The sequence below is a fragment of the Saccopteryx leptura genome, chromosome 8, assembly GCF_036850995.1.
Source record: "Saccopteryx leptura isolate mSacLep1 chromosome 8, mSacLep1_pri_phased_curated, whole genome shotgun sequence".
Classification (NCBI taxonomy): domain Eukaryota; kingdom Metazoa; phylum Chordata; class Mammalia; order Chiroptera; family Emballonuridae; genus Saccopteryx; species Saccopteryx leptura.
Genome location: NC_089510.1, coordinates 1,240,563 through 1,254,309, shown reverse-complemented (window position 1 = coordinate 1,254,309; position 13,747 = coordinate 1,240,563). Strand labels below are relative to the sequence as shown.

The window sequence follows — 13,747 nt, the reverse complement described above, 5'->3', positions numbered from 1 at the left end:
GCCAGAGAGAGGTTCACCGCTGACCCCGCCCAGCTGCCGGCTCAGACACGGGGAGAGCGACGTCCGAGGCCACACAGCCACACCGGACTCTCCTTCTCGTGCTGGGGGTGCTCAGCTGGGGCACTCGGGTTCCAGACAGGCCAGGACGCAGCGCTCACTGACCCACTGAGGCAGGAGGAGGAGCCTAAGGCCAAGCTCAGGGCCACAGCCAGGGGGTCGCAGGGGTGGGACGCCAACTTGGCTCTGAGGCTCAAGCCTTTGTGTGTCCTGCATGCCCCGGCCCAGCAGGGGAAGGGGGAGGGGGCCTCTCAGGGGGGGCCTGGGCAGAGCAGTGGTACCTGTGCAGGTGTGCCCATCCTCGGCCAGCTGGTACCCTTGGCGACAGTAGCACTGGTAGGAGCCGTAGATGTTGGCACACTCCTGGCTGCAGCGCTGGGCTTCACATTCATTCACGTCTGCAGGGAGACCGGCTGTGGTCACGGGGGCCCCTCCCAACCCAGAGAGGAGGACCAGGCTCACCTGGGGCTGCCTCTGAGAGCACATTTAGCACCATCCAGCATGCCCTCGGGGAACCGTAAGGACAAGTGGCCCGCCTGAGGCAGGCAGCTGAGACGGGGGCAGGGCTGGGCTTGCTGGGGAGTCCCGGCCTGGCCTGCTGCCTGGAGGAGGCAGCACAGTTTGGACTCAGATCCCCTGGTTAGGAGCAACTTCCCAACTGAGGCTCCCCAGCTCCTGGCTCAGAGGGCTCTGGGAAGTGTCACCTCGGTGCTAACGAGGACCTCGTCTGCACGGGGCTGGAGGTACTGATGTGCACGAGGACAGGGTGGGCAGAACGGTGTGTGTGTGACTCAGTGACAAGTCATCTCACGGCTCAGATGGAACATCGACTGGATGCTGAGCTCCCGCGAACAAGGTCGAGTCTTTCATTCACCCAACCAAGAACTGCCGACCTCTTATGATGTGCCCGGCCTGCCCCAGGCACTGGGCATGTCCTCATGGACAAGAGGGACTGTCTCCACCAGCGAAGCTGACACCCCCGTGTGTGTGCGGGGGAGGGAGGGGGGCGGGAGCGAGCTGACGAAATGCGTCCCACGTCCAGTGTGTGAGGAGGTGGCCAGTGCACTGGAGGAAGAGCAGAGCAAGGGGATGGGCTGTGTGCGGTGGGGTGCGATGCAGAGCCGTGGGGGGGTGCGATGCGGAGCCGTGGGGGGTGCGATGCGGAGCCGTGGGGGGGGTGCGATGCGGTAGCCGTGGGGGGGTGCGATTGCGGAGCGTGAGCCGTGGGGGTGCGATGCGGAGCCGTGGGGGGGTGCGAAGTCGGAGCCGTGGGGGGGGTGCGATGCAGAGCTGTGGGGGGGTGAAGCCGGAGCCGTGGGGGGGGGTGAAGCTGGAGCCGTGGGGGGGTGCGATGCGGAGCTGTGGGGGGTGCGATGCGGAGCTGTGGGGGGGTGAAGCCAGAGCCGTGGGGGGGTGCGATGCGGAGCTGTGGGGGGTGCGATGCTGGAGCCGTGGGGGGGGTGCGATGCTGGAGCCGTGGGGGGGTGCGAAGCCAGAGCCGTGGGGGGGCGCCCAGGGAAGCACCTGGAGCAGCAGGAGGACCCCGAGCTGGACACGGGCCTAGTGCACTGGGGGCCATGTGGTCAGAAAACAGAGAGGGGGGCGAGGGGGAGGGAAGGCAGCCCCGCGGGGCCCCTGGAGGCCACCATCCGCGTCCCGGTCCTCAGGGCCTCACGGCAGACACAGCACGCACACAGAGTGGAGGGACCATCTCCTCCACCCGGCTCGGAGTTCCTGGTGAGGGGCCACACTGTGTCACCTGGGTCTCTAACATCCGGAGGGGCTGAGCGTCGGCAGCGGGTGGGGATGGGGTGGGGATGCATGACCAACGCAACGCCTGGGGGCACAGGCCTCTCCTCACAGGTCCACACACCAGCCAGGGGCAGAGGAGGGGCCCTCAGGCGACCACGCAGGCACGTGAATGTGGGTGACAGTGAGGATGTCCGGTGTGGGAGCCCCCACCCCTACGCTGCCTGGTGTGGCGGGCCTGGGCACACTCCCCTGCCCACAGCAGGGCCAGGTCCTCCACCAGGCCAAGCGACTGATTGGGGAGAGGTGTACGGCCTCCCCAGAGTTCTCACAGACCCCCTTCCCCAGGAGAGGAGTCAGGAAAGCACCTCCAGGCTGGGAAAGGGCTGGAGACCCCCAGCCCCACCCTCCGCCCCTCCACTGAGCAGCCTCAGGACCCCCTCCACACCCGTCCCACCACATGTGACAGCCTGTCACACACCGCCCCTCCCTCAGCCCTGGGTGCCCCCCACAGGTGTAGTTTCACTCATGGCGTGTTTGTTCAACATTTTTTGGTTTTTTTTTTTTTCATTTTTCTGAAGCTGGAAACAGGGAGAGACAGACACACTCCCGCATGCGCCCGACCGGGATCCACCCGGCACGCCCACCATGGGGCGAAGCTCTGCCCACCAGGGGGCGATGCTCTGCCCATCCTGGGCATCGCTATGTTGCGACCAGAGCCACTCTAGCGCCTGGGGCAGAGGCCACAGAGCCATCCCCAGCGCCCGGGCCATCTTTGCTCCAATGGAGCCTTGGCTGCGGGAGGGGAAGAGAGAGACAGAGAGGAAGGAGAGGGGGAGGGGTGGAGAAGCAAATGGACGCTTCTCCTTGTGCCCTGACCGGGAATCGAACCTGGGTCCTCCGCACGCTAGGCCGACGCTCTACCGCTGAGCCAACCGGCCAGGGCCTTGTTCAACGTTTGAATGCAACAACAGCATGTGAAGACCAGGAGATTTTATATGAATGTCTGTCGTTCTGGTTCCGGGAAAACCACGAAGACTGGGTCATGGGCTGGTGCTGGTGGGTGGCTCCCATCTGTGGCTGCCACACACCCCCTCCCGTGCCAGCAGATCCTGGGCTGTTCAGGGGGCCACAGCCTCTAGCTCACATTCTACTTGCTTCTGTCCCCTGCCTGGTCCCCAAGGCTCAGCCGTGTGACCAAGGGGCAGAGGCCAGGCCGCCGTCTGAGAGTGTCCATGGACACAGAGCCCTCGCCCCCATCTGGGCGCCTGAGGGGGGCTCCCGGCGGGAGAAGCCACCCCCGTGCGCGGTGGCGGCGGCCGAGGAGGGCTGGCACAGATGGAGGCGTGAGAGCGGGGGCTGGCACTGTGCTGGGCTGCAGGTGTGGGGGCACCCGCGTGGGGTCAGAGGTCAGAGTGAGCGTACCTTCGCAGCGCTGGCCGTCGGCGGCCAGCTGAAAGCCGGAGGCGCAGGAGCAGCGGTAGGAGCCGGGCGTGTTCTCGCACGTGTGCTGGCACAGGCGGCCGGGGGAGGTCCAGCACTCGTTCACGTCTGTGGGTAGGCAGCAGGCGGTGGGTGGGTGGGGGCCGCTCGGGGAGCCAGCTCCCCCGCCCCCGGGAGAAGAGGGTCCAGGAACACAGGGAGGCAGGGAGAGAGCCAGACAAGGAGAGAGGGAGGGGGGCAAAAAGACCGGAACCTGGGAGGGAAACGGTGCGGGAGTGGGAGGGCCGGGGCAGGGGGGGGAGGGGTCTCGCACCAGCCCCACCTACCGACACAGGCCCCACTGAAGGCGTCCAGCTGGAAGCCGGCTTTGCAGTCACAGCGGTAGGAGCCGGGGAGGTTGTGGCACACCTGGCCCTCCCTGCACTGGTGCACGCCCGTCTCACACTCGTTCACATCTGCCAGCGGGGATTGGGGGGGGGGCGTAAGAGAGGTGCCTGAGGCCCGAGTCCTTCCCGCAGGGGCCTCCCTCCCGCAGGCCCGGGACCCAGGAGGGCCGAGGCTGGCCAGGGGCGGGGTGGAGTCCGGCCTCACCCACACACTTGGTCCCATCCTGGCTGGCGTGGTAGCCGCGCCCGCAGAGCAGCGGGTTCCGCTGGCATGTGTAGGAGCCCACCGTGTTGATGCAGCTGAAGCCCGGCCGGCAGGGCTCCGAGAGCGACGTGCACTCGTTGATGTCTGTGGAGGTGGCGCGAGTGACCGAGTGACCGGGAGCCCACACGCCCCTCCAGGCCAGCCCGGGTCAGGATACGGGGTCAGCCTGTCCCACCCACATGCCGCGGCACAAGGGGCTCCAACTCTAAGGGGCCACTAGAGCCAGAGGGTCAGCAGGGCTGACCTCCAGGATGACCACGGCCAGTCACGCCCTGCCCCGGCTTCTCCACACCTGCTGATCCATCCAGTTCCTCCTCCACAGCTGTCTCTCACAATGCACCCAGCCCGCTGGCAGCTTCATCACCCCACCATGCTTGGCCACAGCCCACTGGTTTTATCATTGAGGAAAACTACCACTTTATAAACGTATTTGTTTCTTTAATCTGTCCCCTCCAAGATGTCTCGTTAAACGGCTGCACCCCTACACAGAGCAGGTGCTCCACCAATGTCAGCGAGTGAACCACTGAGGGACTGTTTGTAGTCAGGCAGACCCCCCCCCCCACCTTGCCCTGACCCCGGCTGGGTGCCCCAGGGCTGACCACAAGGACCTTCTGCCCTCACTCCTGTCGTACCCCGAGGGGCTGCCCATCCCCCATGACTACCTTGGGGCACACATATGAAGGGGGTGCCTTGGGTAGAGCTCCAGACCCAGGCTGGCTGGAGGGAACAAGCCTTCGGATAAAGTGAAGACCCCTCTCTGTCCCTCAGGGCCCTCCCTGTGAGACGGGGACACCCATCTGACACACTGTTCGTTACCAGGAGACGGTACGAGACACAGCTGTGTCCTGACAAACCTCTCCCTTCCGTGGGCACTCAGCTGTGGGCAGCCCCACCTGTCTGCTGTCCTTCACCCCTTCCCCCCAGAGTTGAGTGTGGCACCAATCATGGCTCCGCTCCGGTGCCATCAGTCACCGGGGGTGCAGGCCTGGGGACGGTGGGCCTCTGGCTGCACAGGACTCACACTGAAGCGCGTGAGATCTGCCCAGACCCACACCAGGACAAGGAGGGCAGGGTCTGGCAAAGGGCGGCCTCAGCCCGCGAGTGCAGCCGCCCGGGTCTCGCTAGCATTCTTTGCAAGCGGAAGTTTCAGGGTCAACGCGGGTGCGTTTTGCGAAGCTTGCGTTCTAGTCGTGCGCATGCGCGCAAGGGCGCGCGCCAGGACAAGACACAGACTACGTTCCTTCCTGTGGCCTGGGCTAAAGGAAATCTGGTGCACGTTCTCCTGGTCCAGCTCCACAGCGGGGTGAACTGAGGCCACAGGAGAAGTAACAAAGTCAAGGTCGGACCGCTCAGGGTAAGAGCGTCTGTTCTGCAAGGCCGGGTACGACACAGGCCGGGACCCTGGGGCTGGGACCGAGTCAGAGGCGCAAGCCAGGCCCCTGATCTCTACACCTCAGAGCCTTCCCCCCGGACCCCTTGCAAAGGCACCGTGGCAGGGCGCCTGCCCCACTCACCCACGCAGTTGCCCTCGGGGTCCTGCAGGAAGCCCTCCATGCAGCGCTGCCTCGCCTGGCAGTAGAAGGAGCCCTTGGTGTTCTGGCACGTGAAGCCCGCCTGGCAGTTGTGGGTGCCCAGCTCACACTCGTCCACGTCTGGCACACAGAGGCAGGGAGGGAGTCAGGGGCCCGCAGGCTTGCCCGATGTGCCCACCGTGACCCTGATGGTTACAAAGGTCTGCACTGTGGGCCTCGGGCATGCCCAGTAATAACGAAACAATGACACCACGTTTACTGAGCTCCCCTACGGCGGGCCCTGTCCCAGCACTCCGAGATGTATTTATTTACACAATGCTCACAACGACTCCAAGAAGCAGGAGCTACGACAGACCCCAGGGAACACAGGGAGCACCAGAGCACAGACACGGTTCTACAGTTAGGGGGCGCTGGGCAGGGACCAGAACACTGTGCTCTCAGCCACTACCCCAGGCTTCCCTGGACAGGCAGAGGTGGGAAGCATGCTCTGATCCCCAAGGTCACATGTCCAGACTTCTCTGCTAGTGGCACTGGGCAGTAGCACGGCATGGAGCTTCTGAGGACAGAGCTGCCCGCTCCACGGTGGCGCGGGGCACTCCACAACTCACACAGCATCTCCCCACACCTTCCCCGCGCACGTCCTGTGCAGCGGGCACATCCAGGACACAGAACAGAAAGGCGACATGCCGAATTAACGGCAGGGCGAAACCTCCTCGGCCCCACTGGCTGCCCGACAGGTGCTTGAATCTGTCTGTATGTCTTCTGTCCACTCATCCTTCCCTCTACCCGTCCCCTCTCTGGTTACCAAAGCGCCCACCACTTGGCCACAGCAGCCGTCTCTGGGAGGCCCTGCGCTGGGCTCCCGGGCTCCCCGCAGCTTGACACGGTGGGCGTGGCCCTGCGTCTGAGGGGCAGCCCAGCCCCACCTCCACTCTGAGGAGCCCAGCGCCTGATGAACAGGGTCAGGGGACGCTGGGACCTGTCCAAGGAGTGGCACGCATCCCTGGCTTCTTGGAGGGAGGCTGGCCCTGGGTCTGCACCCGCCCTTGTGGCGCACATGGGTGTGCGCGCACGCGCGCACACACACACACACACACACACACACACACACACGTGCAAAGGGGGCTGGGCTCACTCCCTCCTTGCCCACCCTCCTCTGACTCCATCCCCCACCTCCCTGAGCTCACACCCAGACGCAGAGCTACTTCTCCAGGGCTGGTCACTAGGCAGCACTACACTCCTCTGCCCTTCTTGCTGACATTCTTCTGGCCGTTTTTAGTTAAAAAAATAAAGCGCTTCCTCCCACATATAGGACGGACTCCAACCCCTTCCTGAACAGGGCCTGCCAAGCCTGTCACCGCCCCAACGCTGCTGGTGAGCCCCGAGACTCTCCTTCTGCTCCCCGAATGTGCTGAGACCTCTCTCCTCTCAAGAGGCCTCGCCTTGCTGTTCCCTCTGCCTGGACACCCTTCCCAGGAGCCTCTCATCATGCAGATCTCTGCTCTGACTTCACCTCTGCAGGGCCCCCCCTGAACCCCCGTGTAACACAGCAGCCAGCCAGAGGCTGCTCTGCCATCCCCTCGTTTCCCGGGTGGCCCCACGTCCCTCATCAGGAGATAAAGAACCAGGACACCACACTGGGGGCGGCGTGCCCCTGCCACCCAGAGCCCTGCGGACACAGGGAGCAGCTCAGAAATCTCCCCTGAAATGGTTCAATGAACCCTCTCCCTCCTGCTCCCTCGGAGGCCAGACTTCTCCAGTGGAAGTGCCCCGTGGGGCTCCTCCCCAACGTACCAACAGGGCAACTGAGGCACAGTGAGGGGGGACACGTGGCACACGGACACCGGCAACTGGCAGCAAAGCCGGGGGCGTGCCCTGGCCTCCCCCCCAGCAGCCTGAGGGGTGGGTCAGCGGGGGAGGGGCGACGTGGGGGCAGAGCAGGGGTGTGACCGCCTGCGTGCTCACCTGTGCACTCCCCATCCTCGAGGGCATAGCCGGGCTGGCAGGTGAGCGCCTTGTGGCAGCGGAAGGAGCCCACGGTGTTCACACAGTGCTCCCCCCGGCTGCAGGTGTGCAGGTCCGTCACACACTCGTTGATGTCTGCAGGGAGAGCGAGGCCCTCAGCGGCCACGGGGTGCTTCCCGGACGGCGGCGGACCGCGTCCAGCACGGCCCTCTGGGCGCCCACTCCTCAGAGCGGCTGCCCGTCGATGCCCACTGCCCGGGCATCCGTCACTCAACACAGATTTACGGAGGGCCTGCTGCGTGCCAGCGAGCCCCGGGGTGCACGGTGAGCGACAGACAGAAGCCCCAGCTGCCGTGGGGACACTCCCAGAGAGGGCCGGACAGACGAAGGAGCAGACGCATAACGCGAAGGATGGTCTTGCGTGCGTGGGCGAGGAGCGGGCGTGCGTGCGTGGGCGAGGAGGAGCGGGCGTGCGTGCGTGCGTGGGCGAGGAGCGGGCGTGCGTGCGTGCGTGGGCGAGGAGCGGGCGGGCGTGCGTGGGCGAGGAGGAGCGGGCGTGCGTGCGTGCGTGGGCGAGGAGCGGGCGTGCGTGCGTGGGCGAGGAGCGGGCGTGCGTGGGCGAGGAGGAGGGGCAGCGCTGAGGGGCGGGGTACCACTGAGGGGCGGGGCAAACAGCGGTCGGGGAGCGCCTCACACATGTGAGTGACAGAATGAGCCCACCAGGTACCCCCGCTAGAGGGACAGCGATGCCAGGGCCCCCACGAGGGAGCATGTCAGGCAAGGTGCACAGGCACATGACGGACTGCTGCCCACGGGGGCAAGGGTCAGCAGTCAGCCTCTGAAAAGTATGGTGAGGATGCCCGAGCAGAAGGTGAGAGGAAGTGGAGCCCAGAGGTCTGCAAAGCTGTCTGGACAGGCCGCTGGCCAGGCGCAAGCACCAGCACCTGGACAGGGGACTGGCAGGAGCCCCTGCGGCCACACTGAAGGGGACAGTCAACAGGCTGCAGGAGACACACCTGAGCTCACGGCAGGGGTCTGAGGAGAGGCACTAACTTGAGAGCGGTCAGCCGCTGAGGTCATCCGGGAGACTGGGCACAGAAAGAGGCGGCCAAGGGCTGACCCCCAGGACGGGCAGCAGGGAAGGGGAGAGAGAGAAGCAGCAGCAGGGGGTGGGAGGGCACAGCTCAGACAGCGCTGCTGGTCTGCGCTCTGGATGCAGGGACGCATGGCCAGTGCCCGCGGTGGGGGCAGCCGTCACTCATTGCCTCAGCCCTTCCTGGACCTGCCTATTCTGTGGCTGGTGCTCGGTCCGGGTGGCCCAGTGGGAGTGTCGGTCATGGCCCCTGACCTCAAGGCACTGCCAGCCTGTGACAGGCCGGGAGGCCACTCTGGGGAGAGGACGTTCTCAGGCCCCAGACTAAGAGTCTCCTCAGGACAGCAACACTGAGTCGAGTCCACAGGAGGAGGGGGACAAGGTGGAAGAGGGGCGCAGGCTGTGGGGGGTGAGACATCCGAAACTCACAGATGAACAAGTAGGGCCAGGCCAACCTGCGTGAGGTGGGGCTGGGGAGGGAAGGGGAGTGTCTGGGGTCAGCGGTCTCCGAGGGAGGCTTGGCTGAGCACAATAAGAGCCTCTGCCGTGCAGGCTGGAGTAGCAGAGGAACACCCTCACAGGACCCCATAAACGCCGGAGCCCAGGGTCCCCACCCAGGGAGGAATCCTGGTGGGAAACCACTGCAGAGACTGCTGACAGAGGGTTGCTAAGGGGACCAGGCGGCTCACGGGAAACACCCCTCTGCCGTCCTGAGACACTTCCGCAGCTGAGAAAGCAGGTCTCCTGGAGGGGAGGTGGCAGGGCCACAGCCCACAGCTGGCACAGCAGCAGGGAGAAGAGACCCCCTAGTGCCCAGCCCAGAACTGTGCCCCCCCCCCTCCCGCTGCAGGCTGCACCCGTCCATCTTCTCGAAGCCCAGCCCACCTAGGATACTCTTCCTAGGAGCCAACACGGTTCCCCCCCAAGGGCAGAGCACACAGGCCAACAGCAAAGCACGGGGAGCCCCCACAGAGGTCACATATCCTGGAGAACTCCTCTGGACTGGACACTACCCGACACTGCCCCACTTCAGCTTACTTACCTCTGGTGACGGGAAACTCACTACCTAGGGAGGCTGCCTCGGTGTACCATGACAGTGACATCAAATCCTTGTACATGCTACATGTTTGATCTCCGCAGCGACCCTCTGAGAGGGAGCTAGGGCTGTCTCCTTGGACAGGCTCCAGGAGGAGAAACGGCCTGTCTACGGTCTCACCACGAGAAAGTGGTGGAGCCAGAATGTGAGCCCAGGCCAGCCCTGCAGGTGGGCACCAGCCGCCCACCTCGCCAGCCGGGCTGGAGCTAACAGGGACCCACAGGAGGCCTGCGGTCCACTGGGGACGAGCAAGTGGTGGGAAGACCGTGTGCTCACGGGGACCCAGACGAACAGGACAGGGAGACAACGGGCCCTGGCGAGTCCGTGGGGACGAGTACAGAGGGAGAGAGGTGAGTGGAGGCTGAGCTCATAAACCTGCTGCATGGAATGCACCTCCCCTCTTTCCATCCCAGAACCCATTTTCCGCTGCCCGGCAACCCCCTTAGCACCAGGCCTTCCCTGCGGGCCACACGGAGCCTGCCCGGCTGCACAGACACACACAGACACACCCGGACAGGGCAGCCGCCCAGGCTCACAAGCACGTTCAGGCGGGGGCATGTTGTGCCGGTGGCAGGAAGCCAGGCAAACATGACTGCGGAGGCCACACGGCCCAGCACCGCGGAGGGCGAGGACGAGGACACGCTCAGGCTGGACACGGTCCCCAGACACAAACACGACAGACTGGGCTCTGGGCACGTGCCCTGAGTGCACCTGTGCTGTTCCTAACCCTCCACACCTTGGTGCCCCTGTTCCTTCTGCGTGGGGAGCACCGGCCACCCCTGGAGACAGGTGCACACGTCCCCTCCCCGGGGAAGCGTGGGCAGACACTGCAGCTAGAACAACCTCTCGCTCGGCTTGTGTTTCTGTTGTCGCACTTCCCAGTCTGCCCCGAGCACCTGCTACTTTGAGTCTACGATGCTTCCTCCGGACGCAGGTCAGCATCAGGTCTACCCTGCTTGCTGCCCACAGGGCGCCCAGCCTACACGGGCACTAAGGCAGGTGGGAGCAGCTGCTGCTACCAGGGCACTGGCCGCATACCCACGTGCAGGCCAGGAGCGGGCACCAGCCCTAAGGCGAGAAGGGAGAGGAGCCCCACAGCCTGTGGTGACACAGCGAATGCACACCATGCTGGGGCGCAGAGCGGGGTCCGTCAGAGCCCGGCCTGTGCCTCCACCCCTGGAGGGGACTCTGGCTGCATTTCAGGACGGCCTCAGCCACCGACATGGAAGCTCACTGTGCCGTGACCCCCAGCGGAGGACAAAACCGAGGCCCGGTGACAAGAAGTCATTTGTCCAAGGCCACCGAGCTTCTAGCGGGTCCTGCGTCACACCCTGACCCTTACCCTCTTACCATCTATCCCGCTGCCCACAGGCCTGACCCCCTCACCTGTGACCCACCGCGTCGCCCACCGACAGGGGCTTTCTGACACTCGGGCACGTCCCTGGGGACAGCCGCCTCCCGGGAGCGCCGGAGGAGAAGCAGGACAACACACCAGGACACGGAGGACAGGACACGGGGCGCCAGCTGTGCCGGGAGCTCACAGGCAAAGGGCCGGCCCAGAGCGTGCGGCCGGGCCCGGCGTGGCAGAGCGGGGTGCCGGACGTGAGCTCTCGCTTACCCACGCACTTCCTGTGCACGTTGAGGATAAAGCCCTCGGCACAGAGCACTGTGTGGTTGACACAGTAGAAGGATCCCAGGGTGTTCACACAGAACTGTCTCCGGCTACAATCGTGAGCACCCAGCAGGCACTCGTCCCGGTCTAGTCACCGCCACGGGGGAGGGGGGAGAAACAGAAGGGCCATTAGCGTGGGGCAGGGCCTGTCCCGGAGAGCCCAGGGACGGATGGGGACACCCCCAGACAGGGGCTGCCCGCCCGGTGCTCAGGGGCCAGGCCAGCAACAGGAAGGAAGGAAGGAGCCAGAGAGGGCTCTATGGACACCACGGGGGCCATGCCCCCCCCCAGAGGGGGACCAGAGCTCTGGGCCCCTTGTGGAAAGATTCTACAAAGTCTCAAGAGAAAACTGAAATCTGGACTTTTTTTTTTTTTAATTCTTGAGGTTTTCATAGTTGGTAACTAATTTGGTTATTTCAAAGAGGATGGAGCCCAGAGGATCTCCTGCAGGACAAGCTGCCCCTTGGAATGCCGGCCTGCAACCTCCGTCTGGACTTGACCGCCGGGGCCCTCTGAGGAGACATAGGCACTGGCCCGCAGGCTGGCCAGGCCTGAGGGAATTCCCACCCAGGAGAGAGGACCCTCGTGTCTCCAGGGCCCTGAGAAATGGGGAGCAAAGCCCCCAGGGCAGCTGAGACCTGCCCCCGTCACCTAAGACAAGGGCCGGACAGTCACCACCATCATATGCCCTGGGCAAGTCTCCTGTCCTCTCTGGGCACGAGATGGTCACCATCCACACCAGAAAGCAGTCTCGGCTGAGGGTCAGGTGAGGGTCTCAGCTTCAGGCAAGGATGCGGGTGCAGGCGTTTTCCTGGATAGACTTGTCCCGGTACTCCCAGGCCCCCATCGGGGTCCCCTCTCCTGAACTTGGACCTGAACTGAAGTGTGTGTGACACCACCTGCACGCTCCACATCTGCCCTGTCTCTGGACAGGAGGGGGTGCAGCCCCGAGGCCCCCCCAGGCCATCCTCACCTGTCCCCTAGGCCCCCATCGGGGTCCCCTCTCCTGAACTTGGACCTGAGCTGAAGTGTGTGTGACACCACCTGCACGCTCCCCATCTGCCCTGTCTCTAGACAGGAGGGGGTGCAGCCCGAGGCCCCCCCAGGCTGTCCTCACGTGTCCCCCCTTGCAGGAGCAGGTCTCTCTGAGACAAGATCCAGACTGGGCAGGGTCTCTGGCGTGGAAGGGACCTGCTTTTGGGGCACTTCAGCCTCTCTGTCCCGGGCAGAGGTAGCTAATGGTCACCCACATTCACTGTCCCCTCCTGGGTTTCAGTGACAGAATCGAGCATGGCGGTCCAGCTGGGACCCCTCCTCCCCAGCCTTGCACCCCGAACAAGAGGGACAAATGCCACCTCCAGCTCCTGCCTGACCACGGGGCACGCCCTGCCCCTCCCCCATCGCCACCGCGGCCGGCGCAGGGACAGCATAGCCAGATTCAACGCTGACCACGCAGCCGGGGGCAACCCTTGAGGACAGGGTGGTGGGAGTGTGGTCCAGGGACCTGGCGAGAAATTCAAACTCTCAGAGACCAGCCCAGATGACAGGGTCAAGACCTCTGGGGACTGTGGGATCCTCAGGATGCGTGTGGTCAGCAGGTGTCCAGGTGACGCTGGTGCACGCTACAGCACAGCAGACAACATAGGACAGGAGGCCTGGCGTCCAGGCCATCTGGGAGCCCCCGGACGGCACACACACCGTGCCTGGTGACATGTGGGGATCTCTGCTTCTGCTCTCTGGGCCCTTCGTCACCAGCAGCCAGTCCCGTGCCCTCATGGATGCTCCAAGAGCTAGATCCGGCCACCGGCCACCATCCTGTTTGCCCGCTCCCCACACTGGGGTCCCCATCACGGGCAGCTGAGGCTAGCCCAGGCGTGAGCACCCCGTGGTACTCACCTTCACAGGACACACCGTCCGCCATGATGGCGTAGCCCGGGAAGCAGGAGCACATGGCCGTGTCCCCCACCATGCGGCACACCTGTTTGCACGGCCCGTCCTCTGGAGGGAAACCGCACGGAGATCAGAGGCCACCAGGTGCAGGGACTGGGAGCCCGGGAACCCCGCTCCTGGGTCCTGTGACGTGCTCCCCTGTGAAATGTGCTCACACATCAGCTGGTGTCGGGGTGCAGAGTGGGCTGACAGGAGTGAGAAGCAGAGAGACAGGAGACAGAGGAGGGGAGGGGAGGGGAGGGGAGGGGAGGGAGCAAGGACAGGGGGACAGAGGAGCAGACAGACAGGAGACAGCGGGGACAGGGGGGCAGAGGAGCAGAGAGACAGGAGACAGGGGAGGGGAGGGGAAGGGAGGGGAGGGGAGGGGAGGGGAGGGAGCAAGGACGGGGGACAGAGGAGCAGACAGACAGGAGACAGCGGGGATAGGGGGACAGAGGAGCAGACAGGCGGACTGCACACATTCCTGTCTGCAGGACAACCCACAGGCCAGGGCGCAGTCTCTGAATCTCACAGGAACTGAGACCAAACAGCAGCTAACG

At 64.7% G+C, this 13,747-nt stretch overlaps 1 protein-coding gene across 4 annotated transcripts in view; it reads right to left on the bottom strand.

The window, feature by feature from the left end:
- The window catches only part of LOC136379790 (fibulin-2-like), a 104,310-nt gene that overhangs the window by 5,869 nt on the left and 84,694 nt on the right, over positions 1 to 13,747 (bottom strand). For 2 of the 4 annotated variants that reach the window (XM_066347350.1, XM_066347351.1), the window contains exons 8-15: positions 13,155 to 13,256; positions 11,205 to 11,345; positions 7,398 to 7,532; positions 5,415 to 5,552; positions 3,841 to 3,984; positions 3,576 to 3,704; positions 3,232 to 3,357; positions 339 to 455 (exon numbers count right to left, since the gene is read on the bottom strand). In XM_066347350.1, coding sequence (XP_066203447.1) covers positions 339 to 455; positions 3,232 to 3,357; positions 3,576 to 3,704; positions 3,841 to 3,984; positions 5,415 to 5,552; positions 7,398 to 7,532; positions 11,205 to 11,345; positions 13,155 to 13,256 — 1,032 coding nt within the window. The remainder of the gene's footprint in view (positions 1 to 338; positions 456 to 3,231; positions 3,358 to 3,575; positions 3,705 to 3,840; positions 3,985 to 5,414; positions 5,553 to 7,397; positions 7,533 to 11,204; positions 11,346 to 13,154; positions 13,257 to 13,747) is intronic. The other 2 variants (XM_066347352.1, XM_066347353.1) reach the window with 2 other exon arrangements.